At 40.5% G+C, this 25696-nt stretch overlaps 1 protein-coding gene across 2 annotated transcripts in view; it reads right to left on the bottom strand.

The window, feature by feature from the left end:
- Window positions 1–25696, bottom strand: part of OSBPL10 (oxysterol binding protein like 10) — a 122558-nt gene that overhangs the window by 3284 nt on the left and 93578 nt on the right. For both annotated transcript variants that reach the window (XM_082326072.1, XM_082326073.1), the window contains exons 7-11: window positions 19991–20137; window positions 12799–13282; window positions 3750–3936; window positions 2168–2350; window positions 434–587 (exon numbers count right to left, since the gene is read on the bottom strand). In XM_082326072.1, the coding sequence (XP_082182198.1) occupies window positions 434–587; window positions 2168–2350; window positions 3750–3936; window positions 12799–13282; window positions 19991–20137 (1155 nt within the window). The remainder of the gene's footprint in view (window positions 1–433; window positions 588–2167; window positions 2351–3749; window positions 3937–12798; window positions 13283–19990; window positions 20138–25696) is intronic.

The following is a 25696-nucleotide window of genomic DNA, read 5'->3' as shown; positions in this document are numbered from 1 at the left end:
TTTCAAGAAGATGAAACCCAAGACTGCGTTTAAGATGTCCATACTTACTCCTATTGGACAAATATCCCTAGATCGCGTTCGCTTTAGTAGGCCGAGATCACGATTAGTAGGGGATGTGAGTACACAGCATTTGCAAATTAAGCTGTGGATTTTAAGGTAAGAAACATAGTTTTAAGGGCCTAACATTAGGCCAAAAACCTCAGGTTAAAATAAATCTAACTGAAGGAAAGTAAACAAGTTTACGATATGGACATGGAAAAATCCATCGCTCCTCTTTAAGAGCCAGATTCCAGCAAAACCAGAATTTAAAACCATCAGTTGTATATAACAACACTAGCCCATGGTAAAAACCACAGACAAATTTATTTGTACTAGCATCCTCCTGTACGCAGAAACACGCTATAGGGTCTTTAGAACAGGGCCGTGAAAGTACCTCTTTGGCAAAATATTTTGGTTTCCACGGGGTTGTAAGAGCCGCACGTTGCCTCTCCTCTGCTCGCTGTCTCTCTTCAAGGCGGTGCTTGTGTTCTGTTGCTGCGTCGATATTGCCTTCTTTCAGAGAATTGGTGACGTGTTGCCAAAGGTGCCTGCGGGAGGGAGAAGGAGCGCAAGCGACGGAGTGAGAACCCTTCTGCCGCAGCCGAGTGCCTGGCTAGACAGCAGCAGGGGGAGAGGCAGGCTGACGCCATGTCCTCCATGCCAGTTTTGCAAGTCACACAGCTTGTGAACCACCACTCTCCTAGGGCATGCATCGCATTTGTGCACCAGATTTTCAGATTTGCTCAACTCCCAGTATTTTGCCATGCAAGTCAGCTTTCTCAATAGCTTTCTTCATGTTCCTGACTCTTCACAACCTGAGCTTTTTTCCCCAAAGCAGACGGATTTATTTTTATCATTTCCCGTTCACATTCTTTACTGATGATCCACCCCTAAATGGCATGGGTTTATTCTGTGTTTATTTGCAGTTAAATTTTTTTAATTATAAGGCCATGTTAGCCAAAAGGCAAGAGTACATTAAATTGGGACACTGATGGTTACTTAACGGAGGAACTGATGCACTGATTCCAGGGAGCCCTTCTAGGTCTGTACTCTATATTCCCAGTTAACAGTAATTATCAGCCTACAACCAAACTTGTTTTTCACGTGACTGACCGCATTCAGATGTAATGCCTTCTCCCACTACATTAGCCTAGCAGAAACGTGGCCCAGAAAAATACTGAGAAGAAACTGACTGCAGCTTCCACGTATTTCCAGGGGTGTTTAAATGAGTTTCTGTTTACAATCTGATACACTGCATATCCTGCAGAAACACTGGATAGTTGTAATTTGCTTACTAGTATCCAAAAAATACAATAAATACACTGCAGAGCTACTGGGTTCCTGATTTCCTCCAACCTTTCTGTTCCTAAACTACAGGGGAAAAATGAGTTTGTGATAAGCAAGCACATCTGGAAAGTAGGAAAATGGTATCTGACCCTGGACAACGACTCAAGGCACACCTTTGTACAATAAAGAGAACATATTTACAGATAATAAACTGAAGCTTAACTCATGTTTTTAAATCCTCCAATAAAATGTTCCTAAATTCAATAAAAATATTGATTTTTCTGAAGATAAGCATCATCAGTTATTGCCTGTGAATAACGGAGTAAGTTTTTTTCTAATGTACCTAGTCAGAGTTCGGCATGTGACGTGGGTGCTCAGAGCCTTAAAACCACATATGTGTGTGTGTGTGTGTGTGTGTATTTATATTTCACACTGCATCACATTTTACATATTTTTACGCATATATATGCATTCTAAAATATATAAAACATGAAATTCCAGTGTAAATTATAAGATGCAACATTACTTGAAATAAACTAATTTTACTACCATGTTACAGTCACTCAAAAAAGCAGGTGAAAACACTGCATTACCATTTTCCAAATGCTCATTAAAACACATACAAGCATTTTTCCCCCTCTACAAAATTGATGTATACGTCACTATAACGTAATTTATGTTCCAAAGCACCAATACACAGCTTCAGCTATTTGTGCCTAGATTAACGTGCTGCAGGAAGCGAGGCATCTTTGAACCATGCCATTTATAACTGCAGTTTGCTTCCCTGTTCTGTTCCCGTCCGAGGTCCAGAAGGAGAACACTGTAACACCTCTGCCCTTACCTTGATTCCAGCGGGCCTTGCTTTGCTATCGGCCTAATCTTTTTCCTGATAACAGGCAGTTTGTTAGTGTCAATCACTTTGGTTTCTCCGTTGCTGTAAGTAAATTCCAGCGTACCGTTCCATTCTCCCTGTGCCTTGCATACAATGGTGTTAGTGGGATTGTGTTTCACTTCGGCTGTAACCCTAATTCAAGGGGGAAGGAAAAAAAACCCACAGAAATAACAGGTACCATTTATTATCAGCATATGAAAGCACTGCCACAGCTAAGGCTACAAGCAGCTTTCTACATCTACAAAGCAATTTTGCAAGCAAAGTACTGACGCTGTCTCCAAAAAGAAAGACTCAACCCAAGAAAGCTCTGCTAACACAGCAATAGCTTTTGGACAACGTTCTCCCAAAGTACAGCAGTAACCCAACCTCAGCTTTAACCCAGAACTGTGTACCTCATCAGCCTGAAACACAACTCCAGACATTCATGTGACATTTTCAGTACACATGTTGTTTTCACACCTGAACATAATGCTGTCAGATACCTATGTCAAAGATTTCAGGTACCTTTATTTCCTTCTTTAGCTCTGCAAGTTTACTTCTCAGCTGCTGAGAGGCAATGATTAAAGCTACCTCAGTGGTCCAAGAAGTGGTCTGAGAGTGAGCAAAATAGATAGGTAGGACTGGAAAACCAAAATGCAGGGAGAAGTTTCGTGCGTGTGTGTGTGTGTCTATGAACACGCACACATGTGCTTCAGCAAGCCACGTCAAGTAATCTGTAAACTAATACAGCACAACCTTCCCCAATTTTCACTCACCCTGATGGCACCAATTGTTAATCTACACCTTTTAGAAAAACCCCTGTCAAAACAGCCCATGTTGATATTTGCCTGAACACAATACTGAAATGGTTGACACACATATGGAAGAATAATTAGATGAACTGAAATAAAACGGAGGTAACCATGCAGAAGCATAGCCTTCTCGTAGACACTGCTACAGTCTGCAGCAGAATGAGAAAGAGGTCTGTGTACGTGAATGATTGGGTCATCAGCTTTAGCATGGAAGTAAGACAGACAGCTATCTTGCACAGTGCCTCTTCACACCCTTAATAAAGGGGAACCAAAGACACATAAACAATATTTTCATCATCTGGAATTTCAGTGCAGAAGTGCAAGGCCCCAGTAGGGAGCTACCGCTATGGGCAGCGACACTTTCGTTTCTCTCCCTCTTACAGGAGGACCACCTGGAACACCGGTTCGTCTACAAGACTCACACAGAAGCAGCAGAAATACTGCCTTTTCTACGTACATTTTTCTGATCCTGCACTTACAGCAATTTTTACAAGCAACAAAGCCTGGAAGAATACATTCAGTTTAGTTTAATGAGAGAAATATGTCCAATTCAGTTAAATGACATAAAATGTATAACTACAATAAACTGTGCTCTAAAGCGGTAAGTCATCTCAGACACTAATAGGAAAAGAAATTCAGGTATCTGTCTATAAAATACTTCCACAGAAGAACCAAACAGATGCCCAAAAGTCTTTCCACTGAAATCCAGCAGCAGCTAAACAAGACAGTCATTCCCGTACCTGTGGACCTTCCCTCCATAGAATGGCTTGGTGTGGAACGTGACTGTAGCAGAATAGCCCGTTCTGGCACAATTGATGTTGACTTTCCCTCCAAGCTCCACCCACGGGATGGTAAGTATCGAGCGAGCATAGGCACTAGGCAGGGTGAAAACATACTCTTCTTCATGTTCCATCAAGTAAAGAACACCTACGTAGGAGGAAGGTTAGAAGTGAAATGATGAAAGTTCACTGATAAGACCTGACAGTCACTGACCAATTACCGTCATCAAAACGTGCTTCCACAGAGAGCACAACATGCAACTCGCCTTGAAGGAGGGTACTGTCTGCTAAGACAAAAAGTCTGCCCTCTGGAATACATTTCTTCAAACAAACATTTTCAAAAGCCCACAATCTGAATGTGTACCCTGGGGTCCTCTGTGGTACCAAACGGCTTGTCAGAAAATCTGACTGGACTTCTTATTTTGTGTTACTGACAAGCAATAAACTGTCAAAGCTGGAAAAAAAAAAATAACATTTCCTTGCAAAAAGCCATACTGAATATTCAGATGCTCACTCAGTGTCATATCATAATCGCTCTCCAGAAAAAATATGGGCGTGGCCAAAGGACTCTTCAGTTCTCCATTCAATCAGACACGACCAGGTCCTCTCCACTAATTTCTTACTGATGCAGTAGTTGGTGGGAGTGAAAGGCTCTCTCTAGGTCCGCCGGGACACAACTAGGAAACACGCTTAAAGAAGTCATCTAGAAATTTCCTGTAAGTTTGCTCCTTCATTTCCAAATGCCTGGTTTCCCACACAGCCTTTGCAAAAGTCTTGCATAATCAACGAAAGGCCACCAGGGCCACTGCTCTATTACCACCAAGACCAATGTCTCTACTATGCAGAGAAAATTACCGGCAGTTCTATTTCATTCTGCAAAGGTTCCTCCACCCTCAGCACTACGGGGATGTAACTAAAACCAACCGCACGCAGCAGCAGTAATTCTTCAAGATTATTTAGAACTACAAAGAAAGTCGCCTATCTGATCGGATCTTGGCTTCCCCTGGGGTTAAGGATACAGCTCTATCCCCACCATAGCTGCAGTTTGGTCTTCGGGATGACAAAGAACAGGGCATAAGACCAGGTAAAGAGCTCCTTAAACTTTGCATACAGAATTACATCATGCCAAATATCTGTAGTATATTTTTGATTAGAGTTTTACACTCTTTTGTGTCCCATTTAGTAACTGCCTAAAGGCAAAAATTACAGCTTTGAAAATAATTTTTCACAACAGGTATTGAAAATAACCCATCACAGGAAGCACTTAGAACCCAGAAATATTGGGGGGGGGGGGGGGGGGGGGGGGGGATCAAGAAAATTATCTTGACATAGTAATAGTATTTGTTTAGAAACAAGATGAGCTTGAGCCAATTTGCCTTCACCCTGGGGCAGACAGAGGAAGAACACATTGGTAGTTGTATTCATTAGCTTGTCTATCTGTTTAAGGGAATAACGACACAAATTTTGCAAAGTGATCTGACATGTAATGATGAAAAAGCACTAAATAGGAACAAGGCACTACTACTGCCAACATAAAAATATGCCCTTGATGCTGTATGAAAACACAAACCTAAAACCCATCAAAATTTAAAAGCACAGAGCTCTAACAGAATCATCGTCTTAAATATTGGCTCCAATTAATAGAACCAAACGCAGGCACAGGAAGCTCTGCAAGTTGTCACTTCTGCCTTCTGAAACTGTTCCACAGGAAAACAGCTTTTGCAAACGGGAATAGTTTTATCCAGCTGTTCTCAGGACTTCTGCAACCTCAGCCTGCCAGCAACAACACAGCCAGCGCTTCTACTCCAGCAAATTTGACACAAAGGAGCTGGAGAGTGCAAAAGCACAAACAGAGAAAAGCAATGTCTTAAAAGGACCTTTAATCATTTTGCCTCGGCAAGTCACAAGTTCCTCATGTCATGTGCTGAACCCTCACCAGCAGGGAACAGCCAGGACACAGCTGGAACACACACACAGACACACACACACGTTTTGCCTCAAGCTTCCTCAGCTCCGTGCAGGCAGGTAAAACCAAGCTGAACACACTGCAGGAAGGCTGAACTACCCAACTCACCTGGGACACGCAGCCAGGAAGAACTTTTACTCAAAAAGATGACTCTGCTTATCAAACTCATTAAATGGATGCTATAATAACATTAAATTAATAAAGAACAATCAAGAAGCCTTTTAATGAGATGATGATATTCAAAAAGGATCAAAGAAAGCTAATGGCTACTGATCCAACGCAGAAGGGAAACCTGACAGTCTGCAGTTGGGCATTTTCCACATAGAGAACTACAACAGGTTTTAGACTCAAGTCTGTCAGCTTTCCTTTCTCCTCCCCTTACCATTTATTCTCCACCTTCTTCATTACAGTCATAGGCAACAGATGTGGAGCAGCAACCAGCTGCGGGAAATGGCCTCTGGTGCTGCCCACGAGGTCACATTTCCCCAGTCTTAATGGTCTAAGCACAGACACAACCCTCACACAGTCAAAAAGCACAGTCCGCCTGAAAGCATCAGCTTCCAACACGACAGTTTTGGGGGGGTTGTTGTTGTGAGGTTTTTGTGTGTGTTTGTTTGGTTTTTTTAAAGACAAAAGGTCTAATAGCAGTAGGGTGGGCAGGTCTGGTGCTCACTACTAGGGGAGAACCTCACTGCATTTATGAACCACACCTTCACGTGAGCTTCTCCAGAGCCTCCTACTTCCCTGGGCCCAGCCATCCTCCTCTGACTGTCACTGCATGTCCCCACGTGAGAGGAAACTGCCCTGATAAACACAATTTCCTTCTGGGTTAGTATAGGTTTGCTTCTGTCTCTCTGATGGGATCGATAGCTTTTTTCCTCCATACTCGAGTGGGAGGGACGCAGAGCTCTAATGAACGCTGCCAAGCACACTGAAAAGTGAACAGCAAATAACAGCAGTGACCTTCAATGTAAATATTTAACCACCACAGCAGGTTAGATATTAAAAACTGAACCCAGCTCTCTTGGCAGTATTTTTAGCACCTGGTAGCATATTTTTTTAATTCCTTAAACACCTGAATAAATACATTTTTAATGAAGTGGTATCTCACTCAAAATATGACTCCAGATCAATAATTATAATCTAAAAAAGAATAAAGGGAAGATGTGAAAAATCCACATCTTGATACTACTTTTAGTATTAAGGTGACTCTTAGTTTTGCATTCCGTCATTTCCAGAGTCCGCATGCAAAACCCTGTTTAACTGAAGCACCACGAAGACTGTAGCTGCAGCGCCATGTCTGAACTGAGACCCGTGCTCTCTAAGGGAAAAGGAAGCCAAAATGACAGAGTCAACATTTGTAACTGCTACCACTACTTGAATTCATGCCCTACCCTGCCGAGTTTACATCTTGAGATATTAAAGGCAGAAAACCTAAAATCTAACAGTCTTTTTTAAAAGCGTTGTGTACTCTTAACATCTGCTTATAAGTATCATTACATTGTGACTGATCTTCAAAAATACCTGCTGGAAAATATGCAGGCTATTTTTCTTCCCTTGCTTCCCCACTGTAAGGGATTATTCATTTTTAGTTTAAAAATGGCTATAAGTAAATATACATGAAAAGTTGCAGAAGACTCTCCCATTTTCAGGAACGTTTCCTCCTCTCACATCGAAGAATTCTTTCAGAAACTGCAAATTCCTTTGGAAAAAAAAAAAAATTTTAAGTATTTATAGGCAGCTATTACGCATGGAAGAATGCACCAGATAAGTACTCTGGGAGGAACGGTGGATTTAGCAATCTAGTTTATTAGAAAAAATCCCAGAGAGAAGGGTGAATTTTTTATAAACAAGCGCGGAATTTTTAAATTCCCCCTTGAAATGTCCTGAACACCATTTACTCCTGCTTTTGACTAAGGCAACGTATTCACAGACATGCTCCTTTCCACGACTCCTCAGCCGCATTAAAGGAAGCGATGTTCACGGCGTATAATTTTCCCTGTTCGACTGTTACATGTCCCTCGCTGATGCTGCAGCTTTGTGAATTGATTTTCCAGTGACACATATTGATGAAACACCCAGAGGAGACTCTAGATCAATAAGCTGCAGAAGAGGCATGTGAAATTTAATGCTTCCCACTGATTGTATGGAGATCAATCCGAACAACAAATGGTATGTGGGACACAAACGGCCGAGGGCAGTTTCCTATTTTAACAGGCTCTTCATACTGTCTGCATTATTCTTAACACGGCACAAACAGGAGTAAGTTATGTATGGGATGAACCCCCCAGGAGTGCAGTGCATCACCAGCCACGCAGATTGGCACAGGAAAACATGAGATGCCAGAACAGGGCTGTTATCGCTTCATAAACCTTCCAACGAGCTGTGCTGCACTGCTCATTTTCCAAAGACTAGAGCCATTTGCTAATTTAAGTAATGAGTGCCATGCCGTACGGAAACTGTTCTGAAACCACTGGGCTAAAAAATATTAATACAAAAATTAGCACTAGGGAAATATTTAGGTAGCTCTAGTTGCATGGAGTAGTCAATCTTTGGGACTGGTAAATTAAAAAGTCACTAGTGCCTCAGGAATAGAAATTATAGACCTGTACATCTATAAACACATACACATATTTGAACAGAAAAAAAAAAAAAACAAAAAAAAAAAACACACACACAAGAGAAAAAGCATTCATTACTTTAATTTAGATTTACCCTGGAAAGAGCACTGAACCTTTTCCCTAACTATGAAATCTTTTCAAGGTTGATTTCAATTTAAAAAATAATTTTTGGAAGCCTATACCTCACTATTTTTTAAAACATTTAAAATAGCAGGAGTGAAAACACAAGACATAACTAGCCAGTTGATAATACAGAACAATCCACTGGAACATACTTTATGCTGTCTACAAAATTAACCTGTGAATCAAAGGTGATGCTTTTTGTTGGATTTTGCTGCTTTGGAACAACACTCGAGCAGAAAAGGAACATGCACAGCCCACACTGAGGTGTGCTCAACACCGCCTTTTCCACTAAGGCATCCTCATCCTACAGCCAGGATCTGTTTGAAGATTCTTTGGACCACTTAAAAAACATTAAATATTTCCATTGACTCTCCCATCCCTTTGCTAATTTAAATCTTAATGTAATCCTATTCATTACACTCCTCCCTCACTCTCTCATTAGTACATAATTAACATTAACCAGAATTGGGGACTTCGCACGCAACATGAATTCTTTTATGCAAAATACCCTCTCTTCTATTCAGGGTAGCTTTCTCATGAGGAAACTCAATGCTGACTCCTCTGAAGAATGGGGGTTTTGTTATATAGTGAAGAAAAAGTTGAGACATTTCATTAGAAAGCCAGATTTAGACCCCTCATAACCACAGATGAAGGGCTAGCATATAAAACATCTTCTCACACAGATTTCCAGCAGTGCTTTCCTACTCGTTCTGCATCTCTGCAACTGACACTTACTTTGAATCAACAAACAAAAAATCACAGATAGAAAAAAGAAAAAAAAAAATCTTCAGTCACTTTGAGGTGCAACATACACTAAAAATTGTACAATGAAGATACTGAGCTGTACCCTTTGGATGACAGGACCATACTTGTCCTCAAATCCCCTAATTCTTTAAATTCTTATAGAAGCCTTTGTACTGCCATGACATCCTATTTCAGGATATCCACTGCTGCTTCTAACAACAAAGCATAAAAAGCAACATGCTCTATACATCTAAGGACATTGTGACAAGTTAAAAAAATATGCTTCAAAAGCACCACAGAAACATTATCAGCATATTCCTTACACAGTATAGGGCCAAAAATTCAGTACTACTGTATTTCTGTAAATAGCCCACTGCAGTAGAAAAAGCTTCATTGAATTGTTTGAAGGCCACACACAAAACTATTCAATAGAGAGCACAGTTTCAAAACAAATCACAGTTTTTTCAACACTAAGGTCACAACTAAGTTACAGGTCAAGCAAAACTGTTCTGATAAATATCTGAACTGGAAGAAGACGGTCACTTCCTAACATTGAATTATCCAAAACATTAATGGCAGCTCTCTAATGCTCTGGTTTTTTTCCCTACATACATCAAATAGTACTGAATGAATGCACAGTATAATGAAACTACTATACTAACACCAGAATTATTTAAATGAAGTCTCAGAATGGGCACAGGTACATTAAAGATATCAAGGAAACTGCCTTTCAAGTGGCATCAGGCAGAATCTGAAATCCTTACTGATCTAACAAAAAGTCAAAGGCACCCACATGTACGTAAGTAATCTCCAGCAACAGCCAGAAAAAGGGCTGAATGCTCATAATGGGCAAAAATAGAGGAGGAAGGGGACAAGACAAAAAAAAAAAAAAAAAAACAAAAAAAACAAAAAAAAAAACAAAAAAAAAAAACACAAAACCAACAGTTACACATTATTACTTTGGTCATCCAATGCACAGTAGCAAAACAAACAAACAAACAAAACCCAGGGATTTCTATGATTCATGAGATGCCATCCTTCAATCAGTCCTGACAAACTCGCTTAATCTAGTTTTAACAGTTTCAAATAAGATTCTACAACTTTACTAGCCAACCTTGTTGTCAGAAAGCTTCTCCTAAATGGCTAACTTTAGTTTCTACCTGTCTTAGCTACCTTCATATACCTTCTGACTAACAGCATGTCTTTCCTCAATCTACTCTTTGCTGGACTAACTCACCCCATTTGAAATGCTGCAATGCATAAAATGTCCTTGAATACAAAGAAAATCCTCCAAATTATATTTCACATTAAAAAATTATTAGGCTCTGCATTACCAGACATGTATGTACCAACATAGTTTTTCCACATTGTAAATCCAGCAGCTAATTTTTCTTGGTTTGGCAATCTATTCCCCAGTACTCATGCTGACCTCAATCTAATACAGAATTTATACTTATGCAGCACATGAGAAAGAAATGTCTGCAGTAGATTCTAATTTTTGCATAGCTTGACAAATCTACACATCAACTTAATTAGGAAGACTTCCCTAGGACTAAAATAAATTAAAAAAAAAAAATTGAAGAAAGTGTAGTTTCGAGTGAAGAAACCACACTGCGAAGCAAACATTTTAAACCAAGGCTATCAGGTTTAGGCTGGCTGTTTTCAGATGGTAGAAAAGCTTCAGTGGTACAACTTCTTGCTGCCTGTTGCCAGTCCTCAACATGCAACAGAAATGCTTTGGCTGCACTGGGGTTTCTCCATCACTTCCCAGAAATGCAGTCACCATGAAGCTGCACGCTTCTGCACTGCTTACATGAACAAAAAAGACAAATGATAACTATAAATTGGTAAACCCAAACTGCCTCCCAAAATGCCCATCATAAAGACAGCAGCAAACCTTGCAATAGAAAGGTTCACCATTGTAGATGTTCCCCAAAGCCTGCCTCCACTCCTGGGATATCTCCAAGATCATGAAAAAAAAAAGGGGGGGGGGGGGGGAGCGGCGGGGGGAACTCATTTTCACAAACACACATTAAACAATCCTTGGGGTAGGGAAGTGGTTAATTCCTAGACCCTTTCTCTCTCAAAACTGGGACACATCAGGACTTTGAAGTCTTAAATAATCCCCACAGTAGACACCCCCAATCCCAGGGAACTGTGTTCACGAGCAACAAGAAAAAGAAATTTCCCTACTCCTACATAATCATAAGTGACTTTGTGTTTAATTTTATTTCCATTAAATACCTCTCTTCACTGAGAAAAACAGTACTAGAAATGAATATGTACGGGAAAAATGCAGCAAGTGAAACCAATGACTCAGGCTGGCAGTAGTACAGCCAGGAGACAGACAGAAGGACCAATTTCCCTTCTGAGGCTCCCTTCCCAACTTCCTTCACTCTGTATTAAAAGCAAAATACCTAAATCACAGGAAGAAAGAAACAGCCGTGCTGTTATAGATTTTAACTATCACAACCATACCAAATCCAGCAGTAAGGAAGTTTCATGGCTCTTCTACAAAAAAGGGAATATATTGCCATCAGGAAAGAAGCTACTGTAGCCCTTTCTTCTCTTGGAGTTTGCTCCTTAGCTCTAGCTAGTAGAAACAGCAGAACATATCTGTATGTTTTCACCATAATTGTTTTGTTATTAATAAGCAAAACGAAATCACTCCATTTCCCACTCTACTTTTTTACTACTTTAATATCATAGTATTTAACATAATGATGACAAAAAGCAGCATTTACTGTAAGTCGTCCTGGTGCTTCTGAGACCACAGTCTAAAAACTAGTTAAGACAAAACACTGAAAACCATACACAGGCAATTACCCTCAAATGGCAAAAGGGACTGACTAAATTGCTTAGAAACATTACATCAATACATTTGCAGTCAGTAATGATACTGGTACAGGTGTGTTTATCAGTTCAGATCATCCATTAAGAATTCGTTATGATTCCCTGTATTTCTGAATTCATGCTGAGCAATGACTTACCACAAAGCAGACCGTGTATGTATGATATAGCAAATCACAATTTATACCTTGACTACGTGACTTGCTATAAACCTTGAGATAATACACTAACTTTGTAAACACTACAGAAACCATGATTCTTTGCAGAAACTATGAAAAAAATAACGTTAGGCTTAAGTAAAAACATGTTTTTTCCTATTGCTTTGCTCCAGTTGTTGAACTGTCCCATACCAAATCGCCTATTACTTTAAAAGCGAGCAAGACAAATAAAAACGTTCCTACAGAATACACTGTCAGTAGCCATTTGCTACTACAATTTAACATATGACTGTACTTCAGATATAATTAACAGTCTCACATAAATATAAGCACACGTTTATATACATAATGAGTGTCTTGCATTCTGTCTGCACAGAAAAAAGTTTTATGAACCTTACAGTTTTAATTCCAAACTTCACTAAAGCAAATAGCCACAAGGTTCAAATGAAAGGTCAGAGGGAGGGCAAGCAGGAAAAATCTCTGGACTGCTGTTGTGTTGACACCCACAACATTCGCTCAAAAAAACAAGATAAAAGCACATTTCTTACCTTCACCTACCATAGAAACACCTATTGACATGCCCATAAACTTGCTTTTGGTCCATACGTGAGCGTTCACACACATTTTCTTCTCTTTGCATTCACAGTAAAAGCAAGATACCGGTGGATGATGGGATACTTGTTCAGCTACAAACCTCAGCTTGTAGCAAGTGGACTGGTCCTGGCCAAACTCCTTGGTGGGGTCCTTAGAAACCATGGAGGCACCATTAGTTCTGAATGCTTTCACTTTATCTTTAGGCACATCCCACGAGCAATGAAACGTTTCACCAATTATAGGGTTATAGGGCTTCTTGGCAACCGCTCCCTTTCGGCCTTCGTGAAAAGCTGTTAGATAATACTCCACAAAGCAGATAATTCTTTCCTCGGGAGTGGCTCCAGCTGCAATTGACAAAAACAGGTCTGGATGGGCCATGAAATTTGCATACATCTCCAGCAGGGATCTTTTCTCCAAAATAAATGTTGGAAGCACTACCTGTATGCAAAGCAGACAAAGGCAGGTATGATTTCCCCATGATCATACTACCACGGGGGAAGGGGGGGGAGAACAGTTAAGACAGCTGCAATTCTGGCCCTGCCAAGTTTCAGGACAGCATATTTTCCTCCCCTGCCACAGCAATTTCATTTTCTTTGCAGTGTAAATAATGAGCAAAGGAAAAAGCAGCAGCCTTGATAGCCACACAGGCTGCTTCCTATTTCATTACGATTCTAAACAGCAGCTCACACAATAGGAATGGGCTGGTCGGCTGGCATGGAAATTTGCCTTTTCCTCTCCTCTCAGTTAACAAACCACCTATTGTTCTCCTTGTTTACAGGACATAAAACCACACTTTGATGTAAATTAATTTACAACATCAACAAACCCAACTAATCATAACCCTCCAAAAAGGGCAGGGCACACCCTCCCAAACCACTAGAAGACGAGTACTTTATGTAAACATACACATCACCAACCTGTAAGTGGTGGACAGTGCAAGGGGTACATCTACCCATTCTGTCAAACAACTGGGCTCCCAGCTTCACTCCTGGGCGCCTGACCACCCACTGTGTACGTATTAGGTCCCTTGTAGCCTCTAACGAACCAAGTCAACTAGATCCAACCAAAACCGAATCTCTGGCGTGTTTTCAAGGATAAAACCATGCCAAGGACTCCTCCCAAGAGGCAGGAAAGCCCTCCAGGTTTGATTCCCTCTGCCCTACACCGTCATCCTATGTGTCATGTCCCCTCCCACCTCCCAGGTCAAATCCCTTGCCACCTCTAGGCTCTCCTGTCACCTCCAGGCACACGGCACATCCCCTCAATTTGAGATCGTACTGTACTACTGTGGTGGACCCCTGCACATCTTCACCTTATTCCAGACAAGTAGAAACAAACAAAAACTGCGCAAACTGTTACATTAATATCCTGGGACTACAGATGCTTCAGGGGGGGCAGAAAAAATCTGGGACTGAGCAGCAGGCAGTCTGCACTGGAGTGATCTGGATGCAGTCTCAAGTGGCTCATCTAGCAACGCAGATGTTCCCAAAGTCACCCACTGAGGAATAACATTTTGTTAAAGTTTTCAGTGAAACATCCTGGAGTGCACTGCAAGACAGACAGGGGCTACAGGACCTAAAATAATTTATTTCTCTCCATTCTTTCTCCCTCACCCTCCACACCTTGTGCAGGACCGTCCCGGGGAGCTGAGAGGTTGCTCCTGCATGACCAGCAAGGAACTGCTGGCACACACAACTATGTCTAGAGTCCAAGTGGCTCAATGACGACAGATGCAGACCAACAGCTGTCCCCTCTTAAAGCAATTCTTCTGCTTTCCTCTTTAATTCTTCATTGCGTTTACTTTTTTCCTTTCGCAAAAGCAAGGGTTATTTACAGCAGGCAGGGAGCCACACTTCAGACAAACACATTTGCTCTCCCCCCTGCTGCCCCAGCTTGCTATTCTAAGTGGGACCAAAGCACAGTTCAGTCCTTTTGGATCCCATGGATAATGAAATAGCAGCTGTCAAACTTTTATTCATCATTTAGTTCTTTTCAAGGAAAACTTGTAAACATGAAAAAAAATTCCAGTCACAATGGCTCAAATGCAGTCTTACTACCTACACAGTAAGTCAACATACCACGACAGCAAAAAAAACCACAGATCACTACTCCATTTGGTAACATACATGCTCATTCGCTCTTTTCTTCTGTATATTATTTACACACATATAGTTTTTTATAGGCTAATAACTTTTACAAGTTTAGATATAAATCAAGCAAAGTTCCATCTGTAATATTCCTGTGACTCGACTCTGTAAGCCTTGAGGACTCTACATGGTCTCTGTTACCAACCTAATGAGGCCCCAAAAGATGCAAGAGACTTAATTTTACACTATGAGTGGCAAACTGCTGAGTGTTAGAGACAGCCTACAGTCCCCATGCTGGTGTGATAGCGAGGGGCTGAGGAGATTGGTTTTTAAAAGTGAAATCTAAAACTTTGAAAGGCCAAGTGGAAAGGCAGTAGATTTTCTTACGGTATTTTTAGCTCTTTAAACAATTTCATCTTACTTGCAACATTCTCATCCTGACCAAATACTCATTACCCAAGATAACCTTAAAAAAATGCAATTCAGCATTACTGAACCTCAATACAGGATCTCATTTTAATATAAATTGCACACTCAAAGACCAGGTTATCAAGGTCTGACAGCAAAACCTAGAAAAAAAAAACCCATCACTTGTGTCTCGAAATACTAGTACTATCATGAGTTCACTGCACAGACTTGAAAGGGCAGGGAAACTCATGTGAATAAACAGCACTCTGCATCTCATTATGTCCAAGCGGCTATCTCTAAAAAGAGTGACCTTTATTAGTACAAATGGAGGAGCAGGAAAGAAAACTGTGGACCATACTTAAAATGATGCAAATTTTATGGTACAACATTAAGACTGCTGTGGTTTCATCCTGTTGACTTGATCATCTAGCCCCCATATCTACTCTCTCAAGCACTAGCTGTGTGCTTTGCAGCTACATACTTAACACAGCTATGCCAACACAGCCATTAAATGAGATGTTCCGAACCAGTGGACACTTATTACTCATTTTCAAGAATCAATTTAAAATCTGAATAAAGCTTGAACTCCAGCTCAAATTATCTTGCTTTAAAAGCCCAACTAAAATGGAAACTACATCTTAATTATAGCAGGAAAGGACCCACTGCAAAACAGAGAATAATTCAACTGTTCCCTCAAAAGGAGGCAGAACTACATATGAAAAATATTTTGAGTTTTTAAGCTTAGACAACTCCCGTATTACAAAAGATGCCTACAAAACATTGCCTTTTACTAATCTCATTGCCTGAAAGTTTCAATATGCAACTACCACAAACATAATTTAAAAAAAAAAAAAAATAAAATAAAAAAAAAATCACACAAGTCTTTTTTTTTTTTTTTTTTACTTGGCCGTATCTTGATTTCTGCAGAAATAAGCAAAATAGAAATAACCAAATTTGGAAGTGTATGGCATTCTTCTTGCCTGCATTGGACTGTCATGCACTTGTGCTAGTACTCTAGCTTCAAAAGGAATGAGGTTTTCAACTCTTCTGCAGCCAAGCAGAATGCACTGTCCATAGGACATATGTTCTTTACATTGGTTTTGGACTACAACTTTTTTTTTTTTTTGTATTTGCATAAAAAGTGAAAACTGCCTAATTTTTTTCCTCTGAGAAAAAGCCGGCATGGCAACCAAATGGACAAAAGAATCTCTCTAGAATAAATACCAAGTTGCCAAAGTCTGAAGCAAAAAATCTCCTGATTGCATTCTAAAATGTTAGAATAATCTCTGTTCTTATTCGCTCTCACACCTCATGTGTGGCATTCTTCAGGCATTCTTCACTTTTCATTGAGGTTCAAAAGAATATATTGGTTCAAAGCTTGGCCATAACCTCCTAGGTTTGAATTCACCTGTACTTAATTAGATCTGAATGCAACTGAGAAAAGTAAGAGCATGACTTCTTACAAACAGAGGTATTTATCCCCCCTGCTATTTACTGTGAGGCAAAACATGGGTGTCAGCACCACTGCCTACATTTTTCAGAAATCTGACCAAGGTACACCATGCTGAGATGTCCTTCTCTTAGAGGTACAAAAGCATTCCACTGTCATCTGTGTCACTGTGGAAATAAAACAGGCTCTTTTCATCCCACTTGTATTTTAAAATTGCAAGGTAAAAGTATATTGACAAGCAAATTAAAAACTTAAGACATCATGAACATACTACAATATTAATTTACAACAGGTTGATATTCTGCAGAATTACTGGCAGCCCTTCTACACAGAATGGCAGCCCTTTATTTTTAGCACATATTAACTACGTAGGGAACGTAAGGGAATGCGGGGGAGTCATCACCCATCTGTACAAACTGTTAGCATTAATTTCAATCCATTAGATGCCATTTGCCAACATTTATCAGGCTGTCAGTGATTTGTGGCACTATTTTTCATTTTTTAAAAGTCCATAGAACAAACAATTTAGAAACTTATTTTGTTCCCTAGCAATTTCAATTTTAAATGAGGTTTAAAGTCCTAGCCCAGTCCAAGGCATTAATTTTGTACTGTTCTGCTGCTGTGAACTGCTCCCCCACCCAACTCTCTCTAGCAGCTATTGAAGTCTATTTGGCCACCACAGAGCCTAGCCTATTCTAGCAAATCCCCATGCAGATTTATTACTTCATTGCAGGTGCTTTCCTTCACAGTAGATTTTTTACTGCTTAACCCCTCATTAAAAGGCATGGCAGCATGGCACATTTCAAAAGTGAAGCACCTCTGCAACATTAAATGTGGCTATCATCACTGTGGGAAATTCACGTCAGCACAGGCAAGGCCAACAGTAACATAAGCAAGCACATCCCATAGGAAAAGGAAAAGACGATGTTTCCTCTGATACAGTACATGAAGGTAACGATTATGCATCCAGAACCAAAAGCCACCAAGGGCTCAGAAGAGCTGTTTGTTCACGTGTCTATCATGTTACAAGCCACAGCTCACAAAATGAACCAAATAAACAACCCTAGGGAAGAAGGCACAGGAAAACATGGTAACATATAGAACATCCTCTGATATTAGCAACTACTGTGCCACAACCACCTCCAGCAGAAGCTGACTAGCATCTGACTTTCAGAGGAATAATGAAAAATAAGAAGAGGTGCAGCCAACAGACCAAGCTTTATCGTCACACGTCTGTGGCCCTAAGGGCCTCATGTCAGGAAGCAAAGTTAATAAAAAAAGCAGCCAGCTGTCTTGTAATTTATTTTTTTTAAATCCGAAAAATGGTCAGAAAAGTGATGTGCACATGTGGCATGTCTCATTAATACTCATCATATGTGTATTCGTGCATCACTCACAGACTAGAGATAGATCTAACTCTGCCATATGCCTGTTCCTCTTCAGACTGTGGGCATTATATACACACATTCATGCATGCTAGTATTTTGCCATACTATAGATCTGATAATATTCATCACTATCCTCAAAAACTGTGCTCTAAGAACACTATGTAAGAAATAGGTTAGCATATATATTTACCTTCCTACTTATAAGTGTCTACACGTCTCTTATTTACATTAACTGTGTGTCTTTGGGGTTTTTGCCTCCTCTACCGTGACAAAAAGATGACAGTGGAAATCAAGGAAGAAAAATCTTGTTCATCACCAAAGACAAAATGTTTTGAAGACACAAGAACAACAGATAAGGAATCTTAGTCTAGTTTAAACATTATGGACTGAGACAGCCTCAGCAAACCAACATAGAAAAGAGGAAGAGCTATGAAAAATTGAGGAATTTAAGAAAGACAAAACCAAAAAATGAACTGTACATAACCCCAGACATACTAAGAACTGACAGGTATAAATTATTCACAAATGAAATGATGAAACTTGTTCTATTTAGAACAAAGCATTTCCGTGCAGCTATTCAAGAGTTATACTTAGCAACAGATCACGGGATTGCTCAGTCTTAAAAAATGTAGGTATCTTTAAATACTGTCAATTGTTCCCGAGGAAGCAGAAGAGACTATATTGAGAAAGCCTTATTTTGTAAGAAAGTGATAGTAAAAATAGATTTTGATTAGTATGTAAGATCAAAAGGAAAGCAGATGAACTCTTCAGAATATCAAAATGCCCATGAGAAGAGTCTCCTGCATAGCTGCTTCATGCACAAGGGTAATTCTCTGGTCATTCCAAACTTTTTTTCTATTTGTGGAGGGAGTTAGTCAGACTGAGCTCTTCTTAGTTGTGGAAGTGGGTTATAGGGATTTTATTTGCCTTTTTTTTTTTTTTTTTTTAAAGGAGAAAACCTTTGTGGAAGGAAAGGGTATTCCGTATCTTTACAAAAATCCACTTGATTATTAAGTCCCATGAGAAGGTTTCACTGGAATGTAGGACTATTCAAAAAGAGGCATTCCCTGCTCCCAGAACATCTACCACATTTCCAAAACTCTAAGGACTTATGGGAAATTTCCCAGATGCCATAACTTCTCTGATCATATCAGTATGGATAAACTCATAACAACACTGGATCCAGGACCAGAAGGATGCATAGAAGGTTAAACTGGTGAGCTGCTTAGTACAGACAAGAACAGTGATACATTGAAGACTAATTTCTTTACCATCGTGTTGGTTTGTTTTTTGTTTTGGTTTGTTGTTGTTTTTTTTTTTTTTTTTTTTTTTTTAAGTTGCCAAGTAATTAAATGGAATCCAATCCACAAAGCAGTAACTTATCTCCTTCATCCATTAAAACTGACATTACAGTTCCTCAAACGCTCAGTGCACCCTGACTTAACATACATGTGGGATACATACACAACATATGGTTGCTCTGAAAGACTTATTAAGACTTATAAAAAAAAATTAAGCATTTTGGAGGTTTATTTTCTTCTTCTTTTCTCTCTCCCTTCCCCCTGACCCTGTCCCCTCCACCTCTAATATATCTGATGTGGTCACTTCATGTGAAAGCCTGCCTAGCAGGAGACAGCACTCCATGGCTCTCTGGGACCACACCTTTATGAAAACGCAAACTTCACTGTCCATGAGGGCAAAACATGCTCACAGGAATCACACACGTGCATGTGGGGACACACGCTCACATACACAGAAGGACGAGAAGAAGAAAAAAGAATGATCAATTGTAGAGGAGATACAATGTCCATACCCTGGTAAGGTCCATGCCAAGTTTGAGCTGAGAGATGAGATGGAGAATTACACTACGTTGATCATCCATGACTCCTAAATCCTCCTCTTCATTATCTTCAGTATCTGTCATTTCATCTTCAACTAGGATCAACTCAGAAGCTGAATGCTGAAATGAAAAGAAACATAACCATCTGTGCAAAAAGATAGTGTCTTTTTCACTATGTATTTTTAAAAACGGAGCTGTCTCAACGCAACCAAAGACAGCCTCTGTTAAAACCAAGAAAAGATACAAATCTAAAATAAAAAAATGCAGTGATGGGTTCATAGAGCATTTTGATCCTATCCTCAGGACAAGAGTGGTGAGTATCAGATGCTAATTTACACATTATCTTCTCATATTTATATTGCAGTGCTGCCAGACAAAAATCACAGCATATTAAATTAACAGATCTTCTATTTATTAAATAGAAGTACACAGTTGAAAAATGAGTCTTTAAGAGTTTGCTTCATAAATCTCTCCAGCAAATATTCATACTTCACACCTAGATGTTGCGTGACCTGATTTCACACTATATTTCTCCTTCCCTCTATCCAACTTCCAAGTTACGTATCTAAGAAAGTCAGAACTGTTAACCGAAGGAGATCAATTATAGTCGTCTTTTTAAGTACACACCTTTGGAAAAAAACAAACAAACAAACAAACAAACAAACAACAAAGACATTAGATTTTGGGGGGGTAAGGGAATGCCATGAATCTTTATGACACTTGCAACATTTTGCTGCTTCGCAGCACAATAATGCCAATACTGCCCGGTTTCCAGACATACTAGCTGAAGATCAGGAGAGAGACATTATGCCATCCCCTTTCAAGAGGAACTTTACAACAGAAAGGAATGATGATTTGTGATTCTTTATTTCCCCTCAGGGTTTACAAGATATAACTAACGATAATGCAAACAAGTGGTAGTTACTTTGTTCAGTCCATTGAAACCACTCTGCAAGCCTTCCAGATATATATTCAGGTAAGATTTTTGTACTTTAAAGAAAAAGTTAGGATATATAGCTGAAACATTTATGGTCCAGTATTTCATTATTCCCCAAAGTTTCCATGCTGTAAATGAGACAGCACTACCTGCAAAAGTTAGCATTCCTTCATGCTAAGTAGGATTTTTGCAGAAACTGCTAGTTCATTATGTAAAATGAGAGATTTTTCATCTCACTGTGAAAGTCCTTGCAACTGAGAAGTTTCATTAAAGCCAGCTGATATTCAGAATTAGGTTTCAAAGAAATATTTCTGAATGATCACATTAGAGACCCCTCAGGTGAACAGCAGCTTGTATTAGGAGAGTGTCTCTTAAATTTAGTTACTACAGATGTTTCCAAGATTTGAATAAAGTGTTTTCTTTTTCTCTCTTTTTTCCTTTTTCTCTTTTTTTTTTTTTTTTTAATTAAATAAATGTTTAGGTAACTACTCCCAAAAGAATAGTTATTTGGTGAAATCCAAGGACATTTGAAAGACACTTTACAATTACTTTATTTAGAAAGTAGAATATGTAATTATGTAAAACAGAATCTGGTGAGCTGTAACCTGAACAGCTTAGAGCTTTTCAAAAGGACAAATCCACATTTTCTTCTTCCCACTTCCTCAGAATATAAAAGGGTAGAACAATAAGCCCTTTCCCTCCCAAAATGCACAGCATTATTATCCAACTGACACCTTACTGACAACTTCAATTAACATAAAACCTGACAACCTCATACAAAATTATCAGCTGGGGAGACATAAAGCACTGAAGCCTGGCTCAGTTGTGCAGGCTACGATTCATTTGGAAGGAGCGTGGAAAAAGCAGTATCAGAACTTACAGTAGATGCTTCCACAGGAGGTTTCCCTTTGATCCAGCTTGACCTCATTGAGAGCACTGAGCTACCGAATAAGCACTGCCGCTTCTGTTACTGCCATGAACCGAGCTCGCGGCAAACAAGCTCCAGCAGGAATTAATAGCGCTAGAAAAAAAGCAAGGGAACCTCCCCTCCTCGCTCCCACCCCCGCTCTTTTTTTTTCCTTTTTTTTTGGCTATCCAACGAGTTGGAGGGTGTGCATCCGATGTCAATCTGCTCCTTGCGTTTCTAGTCACATGGCACTGAGATCAGTCAGCTTAACTGCACACAGCTCCGACTGGGAAATGGTGCTGCTGTTTCCCAAAGGATATCCTGGTGGGCTGGGGGCAGGAGGGAGGGGGCACGAGTGTGTGCCTAAGTGTGCAGGAGTGTGAGAGGGAGAGAGGGAGAGAGGGAGAGAGGGAGAGAGGGAGAGAGGGAGAGAGGGAGAGAGGGAGAGAGGGAGAGAGGGAGAGAGGGAGAGAGGGAGAGAGGGAGAGAGGGAGAGAGGGAGAGAGGGAGAGAGGGAGAGAGGGAGAGAGGGAGAGAGGGAGAGAGGGAGAGAGGGAGAGAGGGAGAGAGGGAGAGAGGGAGAGAGGGAGAACATGCTAGCAGGTAACAAGCGTTCAAGTGAACATGTAACAGCTCCGTAACCTTTAGTTAACAGCATCAGAAAATAAACAAATGACACGTCGACAAGTTCATGGGCTAAATCATATATGAAGAATTTTCTTTTTCCCCTGAAGACTGCACATTCAGCCACGGACAGAAATCCTTTTTTCTTTCCTGCTAAAATAGGTATTAGGTTTTTCAATGCCTTTCAAAGTGTCGCTAACAAAATAGCAACTGCCTCTCATTGCTACTTTACAAAACGTGCATGGTGAGGGCAAGCAACCCTATACACAGTTCAGGTGCTCAGGAAAGTAGTGTTTGCATTGGTTTAAATGAAAGACTTTCTGCTCATCAGGGAGGATAAGTACAATGTAACATTAGGATCAAGCATGTTTAATGACCATTCCGCAATAAGGAGTATAATTTTAATTATCTTAACTATCCCATATTTTAAGAGCATGTGCAAGGGCACCAAAAATCCCCCAACTCTACTATTAGAGTTATCAACATACTAGTGACTTTCAGAGCATGTAGAATGACATCAGTTGTCTGCACCTCTTCTCACTTTCCAAGAAAATAAGAACTTAAGTAGCAGTTTACAATTTATGTCACAGGAACTGAACAGGAGTCATCTTCAGTAAGCAATATCCTTTCTGTATTTTCCTCTCTTCTCATTAGTTGTTCTACGTAATTACTGAGTTACTTTTTAAGAGCACAGAAAATAGACATTTCTTTTTAAGTAATGCGTATTTTCTTTAAAAACACAACCAGGTAAGCACAACATAGGGCGTGTGGACATAGAGCCACAAAATACAAAGCTACTGTATCTTTAAAGGGTCATAAAGTCCAACCAGGTTTTTAATTCTTTTTCTTTCAACAGAAATAGTATGTGGTTTAGTAGTAACCGATGCATAAGCATGCAGTAGCACGCAGAAGATTATGTTGAGTGATTATCCTTTAATGGCAGCTTTTCTGAATTACATACGTTCCCCTCCCCCCAAAATATAACTGCAAAGCTGAAGTAGGAAAGCAGTGATTTGCTCCATTCCTGCGTGGTCAGAGCATAATGTAAAACCTATTGAGCTGCGCGCAGCTCAGCCTGGGAACGAACAGCACAGCTAGGCTTAGGTGCTAACCCTGAGAATCAAATACTGAACCAGTTACAAACAAGCACCAAAAAGAGGCTTATATTTAAAATCATTTTGATCAAAATTAGTTTCCAACACTGGGCTGATGCACCATGATTTCTCAGAAAAATCTGAATGGGAAACAACAAATCATTTCTAGAAACCCCATGAATGGATTCACTTCAAAGTTTAAAGGCCAAAGATACGAAAACACACACTGGCAGATATCTATTTTAAACAGGTCACTTCATTAGAACTGGGATTGATTAATTTAGAGAGGTCATCTGCTGGGATACGAAACGGATATTCTAGCCAGCAGCCTTCATCAGAAAACATGCTGATTCTTTTTTTAACAGGTGAAACCTGTAAGGGAAAGAAATTGTTTCTGAAGGAAACATTCTGTATTTTAAAAAAATGTCTTCAGGAAAAAGACGCTTTGACAAGCCCGGGATAGAATCAGAGTGTTAAAAGCTATGTTTCTGTCAAAGGGCAAACCTGCCTCTGCTCTTCCAAAGCCTCTTCCACAAGTTAATTTTGCAAATTTAACTAGTTCAGTTATAAGGCTCAGAGCTTGGTCTTCCAACATACTTCACAAGCCACATCATGCAACAGTACTGTCAAGCACAACGTGGATCTCATCTTGTTAATTTGTTGGGGGCAGGGGAGAGAAAGGAACATACAGCATCACAGCACCATTTAGGTTAGAATGGACCTCTTGAGATCATCTTGTCCCACACCCTGCTCAAGCAGGGACACCTAGAACTAGTTGCCGAGGACTGAGTCCAGCTAGGTTTTGAATATCTCCAAGGATGCAGACTCCACAACCTCTCTGGGTCACCTGTGTCAGTGTTTGACTATCTTCACAGCAAAAAAGTGTTTTCTGATGTTCTGATTGACTTCATATGCCCACTGCCTCTTGTCCTGTCACTGGGCTCTACTGTGAAGAATCTGGCTCCCTGTTCTTCACTCCCTCCCATCAGGTATTTATATACATTCATAAGATCCCCCCAAGCCTTCTCTTCTCCAGGCTGAACAGTTCCAGCTCTCTCTGCCTCTCCTCACATGAAGGACACATCATCTTTGGGGACCTGTGCTGGACTCACTCCAGTAAGGCCATGGCTCTCTTGCACTGGGGAGCCCAGAACTGCACACAACACTGCAGATGTGGCCTCACCGGTGTCAAGTAGAGGGGAAGGATCACCTCCTTCCACCTGCTGGCAGTGCTTTTCCTAATGCAGCCCAGGATGCTGTCGGCCGCCTTTGCCATGAGGGTGCATTGCTGGCTCATGGTTGGCTTGTTGTCAACCAGGACCCCAAGGTCTTCTCTGCAAAAGTTGCTTTCCAGCCAGCTGGCCCCAAGCCTGTACTGGTGCAGGGGCATACCCTCAGATATCCCTGGATGCAGGACTTTGCATTTCCCTGTGTTGAACTTAGAATCATAGAATCATTTAGGTTGGAAAAGACCTTTAAGACCATCAAGTCCAACTGTTAACCTATCACTGCCAAGTCCACCACTAAACCATGTCCCTAAGCACCACATCTACCCGTCTTTTAAATACCTCCAGGGATGGGGACTCAACCACTTCCTTGGGCAGCCTGTTCCAATGCCTGACAACCCTCTTGGTGAAAAAAAATTTTCCTAATATCCAATCTAAACTTCTCCTGGCGGAACCTGATGAGATTCCTCTCTGTCCAGCTTGTCAGTGTCCCTCTCCACAGCAGCACAACCCTCTGGCTCATCAGCCACTCCTCCCATTTTTTTTTTTTTATCATCTACAAACTTGCTGAGGGTGCACTCTGCCCCATTTTCCAGATCATTAATAAAGATGTTGAACAGTATTGACCCCTGGGCTACGCCACTAGTGACTGGCCTCTGACTGGACCTTGTATTACTGATCACAACCCTCTGAGCCTGGCCATTCAGACAGTTTCTAATCTACCTCACTGCCCACTTATCTAATCCATACTCTGTCAGCTTGTTTATGAGGATGTTACGGAAGACAGGGTCAAAAAATCTTACCAAGGTCAAAGCAAAGAACATACACTGCTCTCCCCACATGCACCAAGCTAGTCACTTCATTGTAGCCGGCTATCACGTTGGTTAAGCA

Source organism: Platalea leucorodia (genome assembly GCF_965183815.1).
Source record: "Platalea leucorodia genome assembly, chromosome: 1".
Classification (NCBI taxonomy): Eukaryota; Metazoa; Chordata; class Aves; order Pelecaniformes; family Threskiornithidae; genus Platalea; species Platalea leucorodia.
Note: the sequence above shows the minus strand (reverse complement) of the source record. Positions and strands in the feature narration are given on the sequence as shown.